General features: G+C 51.2%; 8 protein-coding genes across 8 annotated transcripts; 2 read left to right on the plus strand and 6 right to left on the minus strand.

Moving 5' to 3' along the window:
- Nucleotides 1-75: 75 nt before the first annotated feature.
- PSV08DRAFT_359245 (Sec1-like protein) lies at nucleotides 76-3,088 on the plus strand (the record flags this gene model as incomplete). The annotated part of the gene is made up of 7 exons (XM_014228736.2): nucleotides 76-412; nucleotides 478-515; nucleotides 566-653; nucleotides 704-850; nucleotides 900-1,102; nucleotides 1,149-1,790; nucleotides 1,837-3,088. The coding sequence occupies 7 exons, from the start codon at nucleotides 76-78 to the stop codon at nucleotides 2,830-2,832; spliced, it is 2,451 nt and encodes an 816-aa protein (XP_014084211.2). The 3' UTR covers nucleotides 2,833-3,088.
- Nucleotides 3,089-3,160: 72 nt separating this feature from the next.
- On the minus strand, nucleotides 3,161-3,737 carry PSV08DRAFT_384643 (mitosis protein DIM1-domain-containing protein; the record flags this gene model as incomplete). Its single annotated transcript, XM_014228735.1, has 2 exons — nucleotides 3,161-3,397; nucleotides 3,543-3,737. The coding sequence occupies 2 exons, from the start codon at nucleotides 3,735-3,737 to the stop codon at nucleotides 3,161-3,163; spliced, it is 432 nt and encodes a 143-aa protein (XP_014084210.1).
- Nucleotides 3,738-3,931: 194 nt separating this feature from the next.
- On the minus strand, nucleotides 3,932-4,660 carry PSV08DRAFT_268543 (uncharacterized protein). Its single transcript, XM_014228734.1, has one exon. It carries the CDS (start codon nucleotides 4,589-4,591, stop codon nucleotides 4,112-4,114), a length of 480 nt encoding a protein of 159 aa, XP_014084209.1. The 5' UTR covers nucleotides 4,592-4,660; the 3' UTR covers nucleotides 3,932-4,111.
- A 153-nt stretch (nucleotides 4,661-4,813) lies between these two features.
- On the minus strand, nucleotides 4,814-11,781 carry PSV08DRAFT_195575 (uncharacterized protein; the record flags this gene model as incomplete). The annotated part of the gene is made up of 4 exons (XM_014228733.2): nucleotides 4,814-8,008; nucleotides 8,082-8,488; nucleotides 9,107-11,382; nucleotides 11,440-11,781. 4 exons carry the CDS (start codon nucleotides 11,779-11,781, stop codon nucleotides 5,010-5,012), a joined length of 6,024 nt encoding a protein of 2,007 aa, XP_014084208.1. The 3' UTR covers nucleotides 4,814-5,009.
- Nucleotides 11,782-12,559: 778 nt separating this feature from the next.
- Nucleotides 12,560-13,571, minus strand: PSV08DRAFT_359248 (mitochondrial 37S ribosomal protein uS12m). Its single transcript, XM_014228732.1, has 3 exons — nucleotides 13,179-13,571; nucleotides 13,020-13,120; nucleotides 12,560-12,969 (listed from the first exon to the last, which is right to left on the minus strand). Exons 1-3 carry the CDS (start codon nucleotides 13,549-13,551, stop codon nucleotides 12,901-12,903), a joined length of 543 nt encoding a protein of 180 aa, XP_014084207.1. The 5' UTR covers nucleotides 13,552-13,571; the 3' UTR covers nucleotides 12,560-12,900.
- A 461-nt stretch (nucleotides 13,572-14,032) lies between these two features.
- PSV08DRAFT_268586 (NAD binding domain of 6-phosphogluconate dehydrogenase-domain-containing protein) lies at nucleotides 14,033-15,630 on the plus strand. The gene is made up of 3 exons (XM_014228731.2): nucleotides 14,033-14,444; nucleotides 14,493-14,647; nucleotides 14,845-15,630. The coding sequence occupies exons 1-3, from the start codon at nucleotides 14,309-14,311 to the stop codon at nucleotides 15,580-15,582; spliced, it is 1,029 nt and encodes a 342-aa protein (XP_014084206.1). The 5' UTR covers nucleotides 14,033-14,308; the 3' UTR covers nucleotides 15,583-15,630.
- Nucleotides 15,631-15,901: 271 nt separating this feature from the next.
- Nucleotides 15,902-16,170, minus strand: PSV08DRAFT_268610 (uncharacterized protein; the record flags this gene model as incomplete). Its single annotated transcript, XM_066092510.1, has 1 exon — nucleotides 15,902-16,170. A coding segment is annotated over exon 1 (237 nt), but the record flags the coding sequence as incomplete, so codon positions are not given.
- A 94-nt stretch (nucleotides 16,171-16,264) lies between these two features.
- Nucleotides 16,265-18,499, minus strand: PSV08DRAFT_216311 (uncharacterized protein; the record flags this gene model as incomplete). The annotated part of the gene is made up of 5 exons (XM_014228729.1): nucleotides 16,265-16,445; nucleotides 16,495-16,615; nucleotides 16,669-17,580; nucleotides 17,635-17,721; nucleotides 17,776-18,499. 5 exons carry the CDS (start codon nucleotides 18,497-18,499, stop codon nucleotides 16,265-16,267), a joined length of 2,025 nt encoding a protein of 674 aa, XP_014084204.1.
- Nucleotides 18,500-19,479: the final 980 nt, after the last annotated feature.

Raw genomic sequence — 19,479 nt, forward strand, 5'->3', positions numbered from 1 at the left:
AGAGGGGAGGAAGTAGAGTGCAGCATGCACGGGGGCAAATACGGGCAGCATGTCAGTTTGCCAGTCAACAATGTCATGTCTAGTCGTAGTGCATACAGTACTAAGAAAAAGTTGGGCCAAGCCCCAAATTCAGAGACCTCCGGCGGGCAAGGGCACCGCGGCCGCAGCTGCAACACCAACGGCCAAGCTGCGACGCGCTCCCCACAACCCAGACCCCAACCTTCACCCTCACCCTCCGACTCTGCACTGCGCATTACTGGCATCCAGCTCACTACGCCCGCGCGCCCAGCATACACTCACCACGGAGCCACCTATCCTCTTGCGAACTCCTCTCGTCCTCTTCTCACCGCGGCGGCAGGAAGCCTGTCATACCCCGCCAGTATGGCCTCCATGATAGACATCCAGAAAGAACGTACGGAGACACCACCAGGCACCGCGCACTAGCAAGACGACGAAGACTGATATATGCGCTTCTAGTCATACTCAACGCTATCCGACAAACCACCCGCGGCGACGTGCGACAAGCCTCCCCTCGTGCAGCCCAAACACAGCTAACGGTGCCCAGTGGAAGATACTCATTGTCGACGAGTATAGCCAGAAGCTCATCAACAACGTGGTCAAGGAAGATGACATCCTCAACCTCAACATCACCAGTACGCCCTCTGCACTGCGCTCCCCAGCAATGCCTCCTGACCTCCTGCAGACATCGAGCGCATCGAAGACCGGCGGCAGCACATACGAGACATGGACGCCGTATACATCCTCACCCCCAAGCCCCACATTGTCGACTGCATGATGGCCGAGTTCGACCAGCGGCGGTACAGGGGCTTCTTCTTGATCTGGACGACACGTAAGGGCACCGTGGTTTCGAGACACAGGCTTCAGGCTGATGCGCTTAGTACTCCCTCCACACCTCAAGGAGCGCATAGACCGCTCGCCAATGGCGCGCGAACAGATTCGAAGCTTTCGGACAGTCCACCTTGACTTCCACCCCCAGGAGTCCAACCTCGTCACCTTCAAAGACCCCTGGAGCTTTCCCATCCTCTACCACCCAGAATGCAACAATCTCGTGGTTCGGCACATGGAGGATATTGCCGAAAGAGTAGGCAAGCTTGGTCTGCTATCCAACTTTGGCTGACGCTTCCCAGATCACAGGAGTATGCGTTGCTCTCGGCGAATACCCCCTCATACGATATTACCGACCCCGAAGCCCAACGCACGAGGCCAGCGTCTTATGCTCACACCTTGCGCGTTTCGTGCAAGACAAGCTCGACATGTACGCCCAGTACAACCAAGACTTCCCTCCTCAATCCAACCGTCCCCGCGGTACACTCTTCATCACCGATCGCTCCATGGACCTCATGGCTCCCTTCGTTCACGAGTTTACATATCAGGCAATGGCCATGGATTTGCTACCCATACAAGACAACGACAAGGTGACCTACAGGACCAATGTCAACGAAGAGGATGCCGGCTCAGAGGCAAAAGACATGGAGATCTCTGACAAGGACAAGATATGGGTTGAGAACCGTCATCGACACATGAAGGACACCCTCGACAAACTCATCAGCGACTTCCAAAAGTTTATCGCCGACAATCCCCACTTCACAAACCAGGACGCCCAAAACGCCGCAGGTATGAATGGGCTCAACGCCATCAAGGACATGATTGCTGGGTTGCCACAATTCCAAGAAATGAAAGAAGCGTATTCATTGCACCTTACCATGGCGCAGAAATGCATGGAAATCTTCCAGAAGCACAAGCTACCAGACCTCGCCTCAGTGGAGCAGGTAAGCCATCCAAGCTTCAATGCTGCAATTTTTGCTGACTTGTTAGTGTCTGGCCACTGGGCTTGACGAAGATTACCGGAAGCCCAAGAACATGACCGATCAAATCGTCCGGACTCTGGATGAAGATGAAGTAACGCCAGCTGATAGACTGCGCCTCATCGCCCTCTATGTCCTCTTTAAGAACGGGATACTGCCAGCCGACCTGCAGAAGCTTATTTTTCACGCACAGCTACCACCACCTGACGGCGAAGTCATCCGCAACCTTGATCTGCTCGGAGCGCGAGTAGCAAGGCAGCTCAAGGAGAAGAGAGATGCGCCCCAACCTCTTTTCCCTCCCAAGTCAGCGCCACCACCAAACCAAGAAGACTATGGATTGTCAAGATTCAACCCGGCACTACAGGATATGCTGGAAGAACACATTCGCGGGACGCTTCCTCAAGACATTTTCCCCTTTACAAAGATGTCGCCTGAAGATGCGGCTAGCATGGCATCAGAGAACAATGCCGCTCCTACTTCTCTTCGCGCTGCCAAACCAACCTGGGCCAAATCACGATTAGCCAGTGCAGAACCACGACAACGTGTCATTGTGTTCATGGCTGGTGGTGCAACATACTCGGAATCTCGCGCGTGCTACGACGTTTCTAGTAAGACGACGCGCGATGTCTTCCTTGTCACCTCACACATGATGAAGCCTCAACTCTTCTTACGCCAAGTTGGTGACCTTAGCCAGAACCGCCGCAACCTGCGCCTGCCTATCGACCAACCCCAACCAAAAGCCCCGGACCATCTTTTTGAGAAACCAGAGCCGCCAAAGCCAGCGCCACCTCCTGCCGGTGCTAAGCCGCCTATGCCTGGAGGCTTGCCGTCTGGACCAAGGGTTGGCGGCCCGAAGCCTCCAACAGCAGCCATGGGCGCCATGAACCTCAACCCGGCTAAACATAGTCCGACGCCGTCACAGAGCAGCACAAAGCCCGGTAAAGAAGAAAAGGATGGAAAGGAGAAGAAAAAGAAGAAGCTACACTTGTTTTCTTCCAAGCATTAATCTAGAGGCTGATGATGCAGTCATTGTTGGTCTTGTTTTGTTTCGTTCATAGCGAGGATTGAGGGTCTCGTCATCTTTTGCATGGCAAGGCGTTGGATGGCGCATGCAAAATTTATTTCAAGGTGTTGATAGGCTAGACTTGGCACCAGGTGTCTGTCTGATCAATCATATAGTAGAGCAGGTTTTTTTCTAGGGCACTTGTAATCAAGGAAAAGATTTTGGTTTCATCCAGCCTTCATATCAAGATGCTCATTTTGCACTTTCCCTCAAAGGTGCCTCCTTTTCTTCGATGGCTTCCTAATCTCCCATGTGTTTTCCATGGCCTCTCTCAATAAGCCCACTTTGTAGAATAATCTCTCGGACTAACGACCAAACCCTTGCCCTTGCTCGCCCCACGATACACCATCTCGAGTATATCAATCAGCTCCTGTTTGTCGCTAATGGGAAAATTGATCTTGTTGTTATTCCCCGTTCCAAAGTCGACTTGGATATGCTTGTTGCGCCAGAAGAACATGACGGTGCAGGGATCGTAGATTTCGTACATGGCATTGAAATCAGGGACGAGCTGTGTTATACGCAAAAAAAAAAGTTAGCCGGTTTGTACTTGCACAAAGAAGGCATGTTCTATAGACGACGGTGGAAAGGAAAGAGTAGTGTTTTTTTTTTGTGCGGAAAGAATGAGGAAGGGAAAGAATAATGATAAAGCGTACCTGGTTATCCACGAGGTAAATAACAACCCAGTCCTTGACTTTCTCTACAATCTTGTACAGTTTCTCGTCCATGTCCATACACGCGGGGTCTGCGTCGTTGCCGAAGCGGAGACACACTATGCGTCGTTCTTCAGTGATGATGGCTTGGTCGACGTGCCATGCTGAGGGGAGGTGTTGAAGCATTGCAGAGCCCATGGTACTTGAGTTACCGTCAGAGAATTATTTAGAGTGGAGATTCTATGGTGTGGTTTGATTGTCAAGCGTTTGGAAAGCGTGGTATGGGTGGTGGTGGTGGTGGGGGGGGGATGAATGTTTTATATCAAGGAGTCAATCTGCGAAGTGCAAGAGAAAATGGAGCGTCCACATGCACACTCACAAGTGAAGGAAAGAGCAGTCATGTGATTGCATATCGGGTATCATGTTTGTCTATTACCTCTCTTTCCTCGTTTGCTTTGCTCCATCCACACCCAAATTATATGAACTCTGAATACCAGCTCCAACAAATTTATCTACATTAAACCCCCGTAAATTACAACAATTAGGAGAAATACACACCAATACAAAGCCACCTAGTCTCTCAATGCCTGAGAATAATACTCCTCTACTCTCCTCTCCGGAGCATAATAACTCGAGAATCCACCTGCAGGCTCCCTCCTCCCATCCCTTTTCTCAATCATCTCCCGTACGAACTCTTCGTAACTGCCATATGGCTGCCCCCTCTCTTGCGGCCTCTGTGCCGCCCATGCCAGATACGCTGCTTTCTGTTCTGCAGGCGTCTGCCTAGAACCGTATGATATTGGCTGCTGTTGACTGAGTGTTTGGTGAGCCACGTGTGTGCGCCGACGACCTGTGAGTGGGTCGAGACCCGCTGCTTCACGTGCTTCTGCGAGCAGATCGTTTTGCGGGATAGCATTTCGCGGTTGATTTGCAGTGTTGTTTGGTGAAGTGATATTGGACTGAGTGTGATAAGCCTTTTCGTATGGGTTGGACTTTCCGCGTAGCTTGTTGAGAAATGAAACGGCAGTCGATGTGACTGAGATGCCCATCATGTTGACGTTCAAGTAGAGAGATGGGCTAATGATTTTTATGTGAGGTTGCTGGCAGACCAGCAAAGAACAAGGAGGTTCTTCATGCACGCGCCATAGGGCGCCTTACTGGGCAAATATCTCCGTTGTAGCCTAATATCAACAGGAGGCTTTTTGAGCCGCAGAGCGCTAACTCTATAGAGCGCCAACATGAGTCAAACAGGGAAGGCGCCAAAAAAATGTTGTTTAAATGGGTAAATTTTATTTTCAACTAAAGACGCATATGTCGCGGGTCACCTACTACCTCCAGACCGAAACTGGTGCAGGATATCCATATATGGTGCTTTCTAACGCGAAGAAAAGAGAACAACAGAAATCAAAAAGGTATTAGTAAAGCCAGCTACGAAGAGAAATGCAATCAGAAAGATACAACATGAGATAATCACCACATTCTTCCCTTACCCTTCCTATCAGCTGCAGGACTCAGCGGAGGAAAGGCATCTTCAGCATCTCTCCTACTCTGTTCCTCGGCAAGACTCAGCTGCATCGCAAACTCCAGATCCGACATTTCATTCTCGATGCTTGATCCAGCCATTGCACTCTGGGGAGTATCGTTTCGAGAGCGTCCAGGCGAGTTCTTCTTGCCTTTGGCATACTTAATGGGAATGTCATAGGCAGACGGAGGTGTTGATGTGGATTGAAATATGTCGGGACCTTGGTTGTCGTTGAGAGAAAGGCGTATGGCTTCAGCAATATCCGCATCGAGCTCTTCGTCATTCTCAAGAACGGATGTTGAGGCCTGAGCCTGAACACTAGACTCCGGAGTCACAGTCTCGCTGCTCAATGCACTCACCTCACGCTCAATACGGCGCTGTTCCTCGGCTTCCATTGCTTCCTGAGAAAGCATCGCAGCATACGCCAGTGCCTCTTCTTCACTCAGCATTTCCGTACCAAAGCGCCCCGCCAGATGTTCAGCTTGCTTATGGCGTTCTAATCTGTCGCGTTCCAATTCAAACTGCTCATTGGCGATGTAGTTTTTCATATTAGCCCGGCCGGCACCAGGGAAGCGCTCTCCGGTGTTATTACTTCCGCGCTCTGCACGCCGAAGCTTGCGCTTGCTGCTTCTGTACTGATCAGCTGCAGAAGAACTATAACTCCAAAAGCGGAGCTGGTTGCCGAGCGACACAGCACCACGCAGAACCGTTGGATCGGGATCTAGGTATATAGCCCCAGCAGCAAACATATTGATCCCGACACCTTGAACAGAGGCTTGGGCCTGTATGAGCTGTCTTCGAGCACGCGAGGCGTGGCGTGAGTGCAATGTCGTAATCGGTGACATAGTTGAAGCGAGAGGATCCCAGGCCTGCACAAGACCGTCGTTTCCACCCACAACAAGATACAGAGAGGTGACGGCCAAGCACGAAATCTCAGGCGAGTCGGTGTAGATGATACGGATAGGCTCAATGGTGTTTTCAAACTCTGCAGAACGGGACACAGGCAATCGGATATCCCAAAGGAGGACGACACCAGATTTTGTACCAGCAGCTGCATATCGTGCGCGTTGACCTGGTATATCGGACGGGGATGAAGGCTGACTTGCAATTGATAATGGCGAGGCATATGGCGAAGACGCAGTTGATGTGGTTGAGAACCCGAGTGCAGGGTCTTCGGATAGAGTGAGAGTGGCAAATGTAGAGGTATCTAGAGTAGTGGTGGTGATTTGCGTGTTCTTGAAGCCACCGAATCCAAGTTTCGAGCATCGCCATTCTTCCACCAGACTTACTCGTTCTGGGGAACTGGTCGTGGATTTGTACGAGAGACTGCGAACACGCGGCGAGACACTTGCCAGACCCGGAACCTCTGGGCCTACGCCACCAAACAATGAAGATGTCTGAGTAGGCAACGCTGTCGGTATCCGGATTGGCGTATTTGAACTCTGATCCTTCTCATCTGCTTTGCATCGAGTAAAGCGTGTGATGTTAGCAGCTTCACCTTCTTCCAAGCCACATTCAAACACAACCATTGCCTCGCCAGCATCGTTACCATCATCGCCGGCAAAGTCGACTTCGAGTCTTCTACGCATATCCCATCCGAGACATACTTTACGGAAATGTTTCGGCGGCTTTTGCAGGTAATGTTGAATTTCTTTGGTCTCTGCAGCAATCTGGCCTTTGCTCAGGCACATGCCATCCCATGATGTACGAGGTGAGTAACTCCCATCTATTTCAGCATCGCTGTATGGATCGGGTCTTGCACTACGCCTGCTGGGTTCAACAATGTTCCAATACACGCTTCGGCCAGTCAGCCATGCCAAATACTCGGAATGTTGTTCGATGTCGCCCTTTGGAGTCTGACTACGAATTGGGAACTTGGTGAGATAGAACAGCTCACCAAGGGCGTTCAGAGCGACTGCCCAAATTCGGTTCTGGGCATAGCGTTTGGATGAATATTGCTCATCCACAGCAAGAGCAATGATGGGTACACCTGGACTGAGAACCCAGCGCGCAGTTAACTCACCGCGCTGTACACGAGACGAACGGAGACCATCTGTGCCAATGCTACAAGCACTGACAACACCAGTTGCAGAGCCAATCATCATACCAATCAAGCCCTCGGAAAGCGTTGGAATGGTGTTTGATTTCGCAATCCAGACACTGCATGTGGCGCCTACATTAGTACCCAGCTTGGGTATACCAGCTTCTGGCATGCTGAGATCGGTGGGCTCAGCGATGAAGCGACCCCTCATTTCTTCGAGTGAACGGTAGTAGCAGGAGCCTTCTGGACAGCCCTGACCATAGATCATACCATAGGGTTGTGATATATCCATTACGTTAGGACGCCCAACGACCTCTCCAGAACCTAATCCCCATTCGGCAACGCCTGGGAACCGTTCTGCGAACTGGGCGTAAAAGTGAGGATCACTTTGGCCCCAAGGATCTACTTTACCAGCCATTGGATCGCTGCTAGTTACCATGCCAACATCATCTGCGCCATGAATAAATCGAGGCATTTTGTTATTTAGACCGGATCCAAATGTTGCATGTAGGTGATTGATAATGGTATATGTCTTGGCATCGTAGGTGATCATTGGGGCGACCGTCTGCATTTGGCCAGCGCGGGACGGTGTTGTAGGTATTTGAACGGGTTTGCCTCGGACCAAGGATCGTAGAAGTCTTGTTCGCAAAATATACTCGCTTCTCCACGACGCCAATGCAGTAAGCCTAGTGAACCTCCTCTTCTCAGACCGTACAGCGTCGCCGCTGTCCTCCAAAGCTGAACGATATTGCGCGTCCTCGAGCGCGTGTGGACCTGGAAAAGAGCGACCAAAAGCCACCTGCCATGCATGCGGAGTAGTGACGACATCGTGAAAGCGACGAGAAACAAGAGCGACTGCGGCAAGGTCGTTGGGTGAAAGATGCGCAATAGCATGGATAAGTACCTCTGTACAAAGTTAGTGTCTAGCCCAGATACATCATTGTGCTGCAAATTATTTGCAGAGCAGTTTTTCACCCACCATTGGGCAGCTTCGCGATAGGGCTGCTCTTATCGTCTGGGTTTCTATTGCTTTTGACCACTTCGAAAAGAGGGCCATCAGCAGGCTTTCGTGGCGAGTTGGCTAGCGCGTTTTCATATTCGGTGATCCTATCCCTCGGGGTTGGCGAAGGTCGCGCACCGCCCTTCAGTCCATTGGCTTCCACAGGGACGAAGCCGTTGATGACTTGAGGCAAATCCGTCGCATCGCGTGCAAGTCTACCGACTGGGACGCCAGGGTCTCCCCACGGCCCACCAAAGTGTGGCTGCGGAGATTCCTGCAAGTCATCGTTGCGACGGTGTCCATGCTGGGAAGTGGTTGCGGCGTCAAAAGTGGCGTGTTGCTGAGAGGCGCGTTGCGATACGTTTGTGGGCTCTGGCTGCATAAAACTTTGAGTTGTTTTCTTGGATGTGTGCGATTGACCGAGCTTGTTGGAAATGCTCAGTCAGAGTTGATTTTGTGTGGGCGCGGATAATTGAGCGTTAGGCGGGTGTGGTTGTCAGGAGGAGTGTGTTCAGGGCGGAAGTTTTGATGACTCGTTTGCCAAGACAGAAGTTGTGACGGAAAGAGATGACGATCGCCACTCGCAGATAGAGAACTCGAACGTGGGGTAGGCTGAGGTAACACTGGCTATTCAAGGCCGCCGCCCCACTGCCTAACCATCGGATCGAGCTGACTCCGATACGTCCCGATGCTCAATGGGTAATCGTTCTTTCTACCCATCGAGAGCCATTTCTCAGACAATTGAAAAAGTGTCTTATACAGAACATTCATTCAGATGTATATATACAAGACATGTAGCAACGCTTAGCTAGGAAACAAAGTAAGAAATGTCACGACAGTCTCATGGCACATAAAGCCGTGAGTATGCCGCTACATTCGTCCTACAGCAGACGCAGGTCGTGTAGTTCTTCGACGCCAGCCCCACCCTACATTCATCGCACAAGCTCAGACATCCACAGGGCCATACCAGTACCGTTCTCGGTGCCATTTGGCATACTACACACTGAGGTCCTTCAGAGCCCATGCCTTCTGCCCCTGTATCCCAGCTGCCAGCGTTGCTCCTGCCCGGCGGTGCTGTGGTGCTTCGGCGGCTGAGGATGAAGTCTTCAAGGAGCTGCTCCTCTTCCTCTGGTGACATTGCTATGTCGCCGCCCACCTGGTAACGTGATGTTGTCAAAACCCTGGCTTCTTCTCGCTCCAGAGCCTTACGATATTGCGAGCGCGTCATGATATTGGAACTCTGAAGATGTCTTGATAGTAACTTGGCCTCCTCGCGGTCTTCTTTTGTCTTCGGATCGAGGAGCTGCGAAAGGCGTGAGAAATCCATGGTGTCATCAACCGAGGGTGTCTCCTCTCGACTGTGTCGATAGGTTTCGCGTGTCGGTGTTCTCTGTCCATCATCAATGTCAGACCATTCGTCATTGTCAGTCGTGGTGGCGAACGAAACTACACTAGTAGTATCATCGTCCTGTGCGACAGCATAGTCCCTGCTGTTGTCGACTTCGTTCCAAAGACTGCCATTGCGCCACCAAGAGTAAAGGTAGTCGTTGAGACGTTCCTCTGATTCTTCCGTATCCGGCTCAGAGTAGAAGCCGCTCTGTCGAAGCCTCTCTTTTGCAAATGATTCGACATCAAACGTCGGGTCCTGACGAATCCGATTACGGTTGTCCAAGGTAAGCCACGACTGGCTGGCTGATGTCCGATCTGAACGCGAGGCTAGCGAGTATACCTTCTCGGCTTCATAAGCGCCAGCAGCACGCCTCAGCCACATCGGCCGGTAATTTATGCCAACCTTCATCAGGAACCAGCCTGTGACTTTTGCGACACCAAGGACGACTAGTCTCGATATACGGACGAAGAATCTATAAGTCTGGACGTAGCGGCCGCGCTGGTGGCGGGCTGGGTCATCATGTCCCATGGAACCCGAGGGGTCGGTAAATGTTTTGGTACTCCTAGTCTTCCGCTCCTTTGCATAGCCTGAAGTTGGTGCGTCTGATCTTCCGTCGCTGAGCTGATCAACCACCTCAACGCCTTGCGCAAATGTATCATTCCTGAGCTCTGCTGGGATGTCGACGAGCATTTCTCGACGTCTTCTCCGACGAGCAAGAATTTCTTGCAGTCGCTGCTTCTCTAGCCATGTCATGGCGTGCACATTGACCTTGGTGCCTTCGTTCAGAAAGACCGCCTCACTCGCGGCAGTCAAAATCACATAGCCCACCTTGAGAATGGTAGTGTAAAAGTCTTCATGCCAGTTAATTGTCAAAGGTGAGACTGATGACAAATGGATGTTGGCGTGGAGGTTACTGTAGGCAGCTGCAAATCTCTCGCGTAGTGTGAAAGAATCAGCCTGTCTTGCCGGAAGGGAAAACGCTGTGATGAGAAGAGCTAGCAAATATATAACACCGCATGCAATCATACCAAGTATAATCAATAGGTGAGGGATGAAGCCGATGATGCACACAGTGGGAAACCTCAAGATACCCACATAGTTGTCTGGATCAGCGACCATCCATGTAAGGCGAGCAAAGCTCCAAGCGAAGGCCGAAATGTATGCCAGTCCCCAGATTGTGGTAGTGATCAGTCGGTACTTTGAACGCACCCCTGCGATCGCTAACAGGTTGCTTGTGAAATGGCTAACACTCGATATAAGAGATATAAGCAAAACTTCCGGAGGAACGTTGGCGATTTTGGAGAGCTGTGTCCTCTGCAGCATGAGTGACGTGCCGTTCGGTGCGAATACAGGCTTTGGCTTGAAGAAGCGTGTTGAATCGACAGCCAACGGCCTAGTAACAACAGCCTCGGCTTCGGCGAATGCAAGTGAGTGTTCGAAGAGAGTCATTCCAACTTCTTGAATAGGGCGCCTGCCCTGAAGAGCGCAAGCTAACGTGTCGATAAATTGGCCAAACCCCAAAGACAGAAAAATGGGCCAAAGAAGAGCTAGCGACCCAGAATCTCTTGTCGCCGATGAATCCTGCGGAAGCATGTTCACAGCGTGGCAAGACTCTTCTGTAGTTTCCCAGAATAAGATTGTCGATCCAAGACGCCAGAGAAAACCACCCTCACCGCCGAAATCGGTATCCAGATGTCTGCCACTTGCTCCATATTGCATATCTGACCAGTCTGGGGAGGTTTGACATCGTATCGCTCGGAGCACATTCGAAATTTGGTATAGGAACAACATCAGGGGCATAACGTAGAGAGTGAAACGCAGGTAGAGGCGGTCGAAAGATAGAGGTATACGGCTGTTTCCATAGAAGTGAGTACGGTTCAAGAGAATTGCCTGTGTGTATACGATAAGCAAAGGATTACTATTCCCTTGGGCTCGTGTGCAACTTACAATAGCAAATGTAGCAATTGCCCACTTTGATGTTATGTAGCTGAACCATGTCGCTACATTTCTCAAAGCCTGCCACACCGTCATATCACTTTCTGAAGATGCCGCTACCGCAGCAGCAGAAGTAGCAGTAGCTGTAGAATGAGACTCTTGTATAAAAGCAACTGTGGAAGTTATTGTATTGTTGGTTAGGTTCGCCGTTGGCTCTGCTATCACGCTACCCCCTGCGCGCATCATATCGCCCAAAGAACTAACTTTGGAGAGAAGACGAGGAAATGCCATGAGCAGATCTGCCGACGATGGTAGGAACGAAGTCGCGTTGGTGGACGCGCCGGGCGACACCATTACGGACGGTTTACGGATACCCGGGGATATCTGAAGCTTGAGGAAGTGCAGAGATCTAGCGACTATTGGAATTGGTACATGGCGATTACAAACGCGCAAACACGAGGCCGAGACGCCCTGATGAGATATCGACAAGAAGCGCTTTGATGGATCAGCTCTGGTCTGGGCTGCGAGTTGGCCGTCCTGACGCGGCGGTCGTGGAGATGACGCTAACATGCAGCCCGGGCGGCTTGGTCAAACCTCCGCCCCATTCCCATTCCTCGCAACCCATGTACTATCCGGGCAAGAAGGCCGGACCAAACCCGACAACACGCCGGCTTTTACCTGTTGCGGTAGAAACACGAACAAGTACCCTCAAACACATGGGCAATGTGAAGGTAAACAGTTGTCTCTTGGCTTCTAAGCACTGGGCGCAAAGAACACATGGCAAGCACCAATATGTGTGGCAGCATGTTCACTTGCCTGCAATGTGGTAAGGTGTCCGGCCATCTCTCTTATTTGTGATTGCGATAGACCAATGCCAAACCTCCGCTCCTGAGTGGCCTGGATCATACAATTCGATTTATGCCTCGCTCATTGAAGCTTCTGGTCCGCTGTGTAGCGTGCGTGAGGAGAGTAAAGTAGGTGTTTGCAACTCGTGCGACAGTGCCAAGCTTTGTGATATTGATAAAGTCACGCGAGGCTTCTTGGATGTAAACCATGCATGCTGTATTTGGCTTCTTTCTCTCACCTCGCTTCTTTCCCCCCTTCCAGGTTTTGCTTGAGCGCCTTCTCTACCTCAGTAGTATAATCTATAGCAATATAATTGTCTAGCCTATAAAATAGTGACTACTAGCGAATCCCCACTGTTGTGTGTTTTTGTTTTTAACCAATTTTTTGCCCATACATCTGCAAGTCACACGGCGAAGTATTGGTACGACTGATAAGGCGGCATGCTGAGCATTGATTAAGAACATGGCTGCATTCTTTCATTTTCAAGAGATTCAGCACTCTCTGAGGGCCAACCTATTATGAAGAATGCCCAGGCTGGAGACGAGGCCATGACCCTTCTGCCCAGGGTGTCTCCCAACGCCATTGATGCCAAAGGTATGATACAGGTTTAAAATACGCTTTACTGGCTTATGCCGCAGTCTTTGGTTTCTTCGTGCCGTACTTTGATCGAGCAGTAATTCGGTTACCAACACCACCCTAATACATGTTAGCAACATGGTTTTTATTCACAAGGAACGAGTTCCTACCAGATCCAGCGCTCCTCGAACCAAGTGATATTTTACACCGGGGCAATCTTGTGCTCGTCCGCCTCGCACCATAACTACAGAATGCTGCTGCACGTTGTGTCCTGATGTCCCATTAGCATTGCCCGAGGTCTTGCAAGCCTACAGATGTGCATGCCATACCTTCACCAGGGATATATGCCGTAATGACCTTTCCTGTGCTCAGCCTGACCCTCGCGATCTTCCTCTCTCCCGAATTTGGTTTCTTAGGCTTGGTTGTTCCGACTTTGAGGCACACTCCCTTTAGCTCCGGTCGGTCTTTCAATTGCGGTGAACGAAGCTTCCGCGCTTTTTGTGCGATTCTCCCTTGTCGTAGCACTTGTATCAGTGTGCATTTGTGGGCGCGCGACGACGGCGGCGGGCGGATTGCGAACGCTGGAGCAGTGGTTTCGAAAGCGGGGGCGGCGAAAGCAGGCCGTATTGATCGCGCGAGAGCAAACTGTGCAGTAGAGAGAATTGATGGCCTTAGAAGGCCCCTCAGGAGTGTAACGGCCATATTGGGTTACGGTCGGCGTTGAACGACAATGATGGACAAAAGTTCATGATGCGATACGGTAGCTGACTAAGCCATCATGTCCGTACCTTACGTATTTTGCTACAACCATGCCCAGCTCTACTCGAGGCAGCAGACCTAGAATGCTCAGACTAATACATTGAGTATCATGAGGAGTTATTTTAGAAAGCGGAAAAAAAGTCACTGAAAGTTGCATACATGTCGACGTGCAAATCTTGGCTCGATGTGTTCACCTGAGGACTGCTTTTGTTGCCAGAGCACTTCTAAACGCTATCTACGAAACATTTTTATGCTTGAACATTAAAATGGGTCAATCTGTACTCTCACGAAGGAAATATACTTCACTGGAGTCGCGCCAAGAAGACCATGAGTAGATGTTAGCATGTGCCAATCAAGTTTAGCGCCCCTTCGGCCGGAAATACTTTTCCACCAGCCCGCAGATTTTCTTCAATGTTCCAACCAGCACTCCCATAAGTACCAATCCCCGCCAGGATTACTAGGCATAGCCACTTTGGTGCATTGTGAATCGGCAACGGTGTCACTCTTTCAGCATGCATGCCAACATGGCCCCAGTGCCTTGCAAGGCCAAGGCTGCTGGGAATGTTCCCACAGCTGTTTCCGGAGACCGCGACCTCGGCTGAACGCAATCCAAGGGTGCGGAGACCGCTTCCAACCGCTTTCTGCAGTGCATCTCGCATCTTGACGATACCCCACGACGTCTATCCCTCACAACCACACAATGCGGACAGTATCAGCATTTGCTTCGCCTGTGCGAAGAACGATATCATTTGCAGCACGCCAAAGTACACGGAGATGCTTCTCGAGCTCCCAGAATTGGCAGGCTACATGGGGGTTCATCGGCCTCGGGCGGATGGGTAAGTGCCATTGTTGCTCACAAGAGTGCATCTATTAACTTCTCCTAGGATATCCCATGGCAAAGAACCTCAGAGCGAAGATACCAGCTGAAGACACGCTGTTTGTACATGATGTCAACACCGCAGCAACCAAGCAGTTTCTCGATGAACATCCTCAGGGTGTCAAGGTTGCTAAAAACGTTCGAGAAGTTGCCGAGAACGCTGTAAGTAACACAACGTCTTCTGTCTTCTGCATAATGTCTTGTGATGAATTAATTGTTCTATCAATGATCTAAGTTGGGGGCCATTCGTGGCCCTTATTCTGATTACACAAAAATTATAGCCAATCCTCTGATGCTTCCATGTTCTGCAAATGTTACTTGCCACCATCGTCATATGCATTGCACTAACGCTGTTGCAGGAAACAATCATCACCTCATTACCTGAGCCTAAGCATGTCAAGGCTGTTTTCAAAGAGATGCTGGAGCCTCCAACGCTTCTCACAGATGGGGCAATCAAGAAAGAGCGCTTCTTCATTGATTGCTCAACTATTGACCCTATGACATCGGGTGAAGTGGCGCAAACTGCTCACTCTACTGGCCAAGGCAAGTTTGTAGACGCACCCATGTCAGGCGGTGTTGTTGGTGCACAGGCAGGCACACTCACGTTTATGATTGGTGCCCCGCCAGAGGCTGTTGAGGACGCGACCAAGGTACTGTCATTGATGGGCCGAAGAGTGGTTCACCTCGGCGGGCCAGGAGCGGGCCTCAAAGGCAAGCTGGCCAACAATTACCTTCTCGCACTCAACAACATTGCAACTGCGGAAGCCATGAGTATGGGCGTCAAATGGGGCCTTGACCCCAAGGCTCTAGCTGGCATGATCAACACGGCGACAGGCAAGTGCTGGCCGAGCGAAGTCAACAACCCTGTACCCGGTGTCATTGAAGGCTCGCCTGCTAGTAGAGGATATGAGGGAGGGTTTGGAATAGCTCTCGCCAACAAGGACCTCAAGCTTGCGCTCAAAGCAGCAGCCGAGGCCGACGTCAAGCTTGCTTTGGGTGAACCAGCCCGAGCACTGTATGATGCTGTAGAGCAGGCCGAAAACTGCAAAGGGAAGGACTTTTCGGTTGTGTACAGATACCTTGGTGGTAAGGAGTAGGTGAACAAAATAAAAGCAACTTTGTCGAATATCACGGCCATGGATATGATGATATGTCCACTTTGCATGTGATGTTTCGGGATGATGTTGAGACCAGAGGGAAAAGATGGAATTTGTACGTTGAAAAGGAATGGAAACCTAACCTAAACGCCCCCAGAGTCGCATCGAAAACCTAATTGGTTGCTCATGGGCAACAGCAGTGAAATGTTGCTGAGGCAGAACAAGACAGTAATACACGTATTGAGAAGATGAGTAAGGGAAGGTGCCTCCAAAGCCCGCATTCCATCGCCATGCACATGCAGGGACCAGAACGGCATACATCCAGTACAGTCAAGCCGTGTGGCTGGGTTCTGGCGCAAATATACCAAAAAAACGACAAAGGCGCGCAACCAAACCCACGCCCAATTCGAGGTACAAACCAAAATGTTGACAACCTCGTGAAAATCAATGCCACCAACATACGACGGCTCTTATTACGGGAGAATGCGAAAAGAGGCACAATTAAAACAAGAAAAAGGAAAAAAAGGCCGCAGAAACGCCATTGTATCGCGTACATGGGGCGAAAACTCGCCGCAGAATCGAGCGGCCAGAGTCAAAGTCGAAATTTGGTAGTTGAACATGTACGGTTCGTGTCGTCGTCAGTCATGGCAGGAATAGGTGCACAAAGAGTGCCGAAAGGAAATCATCTCGAGTAAGGCTTGTTCATAAGGGCGATCTCGCGCGCCACAGTGGCCCATTCTAATTCACGGCGAAGAGGTTCGTTGCGTCGCTGACGCTGATACTCTTCCCACTTGAGTAGTTCATAGGTGAACCGAAGGTGTGGTTGTATTATGACATTAAGTCTTCGGGCTCGCACAAAACAGCTTGCAGGAATTAGTCAGGATGGCAACATGGAGAACAGGCACTACTTACTAAGCACGAGGAAAAGAAAGGCCAAGCTCTTTCATGACTTGGGCAATACAGATGGTTGCCGAGCGTGAAACACCTACGCGGCAGTGCACCAGTGTAGCACCACCCTCAGCCCTTCCAGCTTCTACCCGTCTTTGTTAGTGGTTTCCAAGACAAACATGGACCCGAGATACATACCAATGAATTTCAAACAACGCTCAAACTCGCCCCAGAGAGGATCAACGCCATTATCCTGAACTCGGTCGATCATGAGAAAGTTGTCAGTGGGCCAATTGAGTTCATCTTGCACACTCTCAGGCCAGGAAAGCGTCTCGCCGACGCTCAATACACGGGTAATGCCCAAAGCATTAAGAAGCTCTGGGTTGTTGGCATGGCCAAGATTGCCGAGATACATGTAGGGTAGAATGCGGCTGGGCAGGCTTCCATCAAGCTTCGAGAGCCAGCGCGGCTCTGGGATGTTGAGGATGCTCTGGTTGAAGCGTGGTGACTCCTGGAGAATGCGTGGTTGTATGGCTGTCAGAAGGGCTACATCAGATGGGTATGCGAAGAAGTTTCGGCCCTTTTCACGATGCAGCTTGATCCAAGCGTCGTGGACAGGCAGGCCTTCGGCATACATGAAGTAGGTAAGGGCAAGGAGGGTTGTCTCGGTGTAGCCATCAGTGCAATGAATCAAGAACTTGCGTGGTGTTGCAGTGTCGACCATTTCTATAGCCTCATCCTCGTCCTCCCTCCTTCGCTTCGACCTCCGTACTTCTTGTGGGTTTGCCAATTCGTACATCCATTTGCACATGGCCATGAGGCCATCAATTTCTCCGTGTGCCCAAGTGGGGGGCATGATACTCCCTGATGAGGGGAACTCCATGTGCAAAGCTGACTTGCGGTGGACTCTTTCCAGACCCATACGAAGGGCTCGCAATGAGCGTGGTTCGGGTACATGAGCAAGATCGGTTGCTTCAATGAGCATGTCGTAGGCCTCTGGTCCTAAGCACTCAGGATGCAGAGTCTGGTCGGGTGTTGGGCCGAGAAATACATTGTTGCTGATTTCTGATGCCTTTGACATTTCGCTCATCTCGTATCGCTCCCAGTAAACTAATGGCATACGTTAACCACGGTGATTTGCTGGCTCCCTTTTTGGTTACTTACAGAAATCTACAACTTGTCCTGTCATTTGTCCAGTAGAGTTGACGGCAATCAGCTTGGGGTGCTTTTCCTGTACGCAACTGAAAGTATCTGGAAAACCATTAGCTGTCTGTACGTATAGTGCATGTGCAGGGTCCGAATTACCTGAAAGCATAAACGTATTGAACCGATTTGGCGAAAGGCCATGCTGTGATTCGTACTGCCTCTGAGCTCTGGAGATTTTCTGGGCTAGTGCTATTGTGTCTTCGGGTTTTGTCTTGTGGTCGCCGTAGACGACGATATCTGAGACCAATGCCATCTTGCAAGTCTGAATGTGAAAGTTGCGCACGGAGAAGCCTTCCTTGGGATCGCATTCGAGGAATTGGGGGTTTTCTGAAGCAAGGGAATCAAGTATCTCATCAGGGGCAATGGCACCCTTGAGCTTGGAGGACGAGAGGTTTCCACCGGTCTTGACAATGGTGATGCTGCGAATGCACGTGGGGACTTTGCGGCCACTCCTGCGGCGCGAGGAGAAAAAAGCAAGCTGTATCTGGTTGTCTGCATGGAGGCCGTGCATCCAGGGAAAGACTTGCTCAGGGTTCGGAAGTGGCTGTGTGGCCATGTGCTCTAGCGCCTGGGCCAGACGATCTGCGGTGATGGTGTAGAGGGGTGGATCATCGGAATACTTTGAGCAGTATGCGTCAGGGGGGAAAGTGATTGAAGAAGTCTCAATGAGGCTGTCCTGACGGGGAGGAGATGCTGGGGGCGTGGCGGGCAGTGCGCCAGGCGGGCAGACTGGAATGTGCTTGTTAGGAATGGGAGCAGGTGTGCCGCGGGATGACGTGTTCAGAGACAGGTGCGGTGGAGGAGTCGAGGAAGGACGTGGCATGGAAGGGTAGCTGGCGACGGCAGCGGCCATGTTTGCGGTTTGGAGGCGAAGAGGGAGAAGAGGGAGAGGAGGGAGAAGAAGACGAGGAAGCAGAAGAAGCAATCGGATGCGGATGAAAGTGCGCAACGTGCACAATGGGCGTGCGGAAGGTGAAGAGGGATTTTTTGGGGGGGCAAGGCCGTGGGTAATGGCAGTCGGACAGGTAAGTAGCGGTAGGACAGTCGCTCTTTCCCAATCAAACAGGAGGACCAAGAAGCGGGGGGCGAGGATGTGTATCACAATGGGGTGGAGTGACAGCGAATCTTCTGCCGTGCAATTGATAAGTATACGGTACTGGGCGCATCGACGTGTGTTGCTTTTTTGGGACCTACCGCGTTGAGGGTTTGGCCAGATTGCGCACGCGTTGGCTGCTGAGTTGATCAACAACCGGGAGTGGTCGACACGGGTCTACAGCGCGAGGGCGAGCATGATGGGGGATGGGGGATAGGGGATGAGGGTATCAGTGGAATTGGGGGCAGAAGGGAAGAAAAGAAAGGCAGGGGAGGAGCAGGAGGAGCAGGAAGCGGATGCAGCGTAGGAGTGATATGGGCGTGTCTAGTGGTTCCTCGCTATCTGACCTCCCCACCCCTCCCTCGCACCCACCCCAGCACTTTGGAAAAGGCGCCGTTTTCCTTCAGCTAAGCCTGGCGCTACGCTGCAAGCCACGCTGCAAGGCTTGCTTGGACGGAGCGGAGCGGATTGGCCGGGGCAGACGACAGTACTCTATGGGCATATGTATGTGTGTGTGTGTGTGTATCTAAGCAGTAGGCGGTTCATTAGATTAGATGACTGCACAGCGTGTGGCTAGGGCCCAGGGCGTGCCGACAAAAGCAAGGCTGGCTGTGTGTGTGCGTGTGCGTGGACGGGTGTCGTGGCGGCCATGGCAGATAGCAGAGTCGCAGACGGACATGGATGGCGGGCGGTACTAAGGAGGAGGATAG

This window comes from Bipolaris maydis, assembly GCF_028858645.1.
Source record: "Bipolaris maydis strain C4 unplaced genomic scaffold PSV08scaffold_2, whole genome shotgun sequence".
Lineage (NCBI taxonomy): Eukaryota > Fungi > Ascomycota > Dothideomycetes > Pleosporales > Pleosporaceae > Bipolaris > Bipolaris maydis.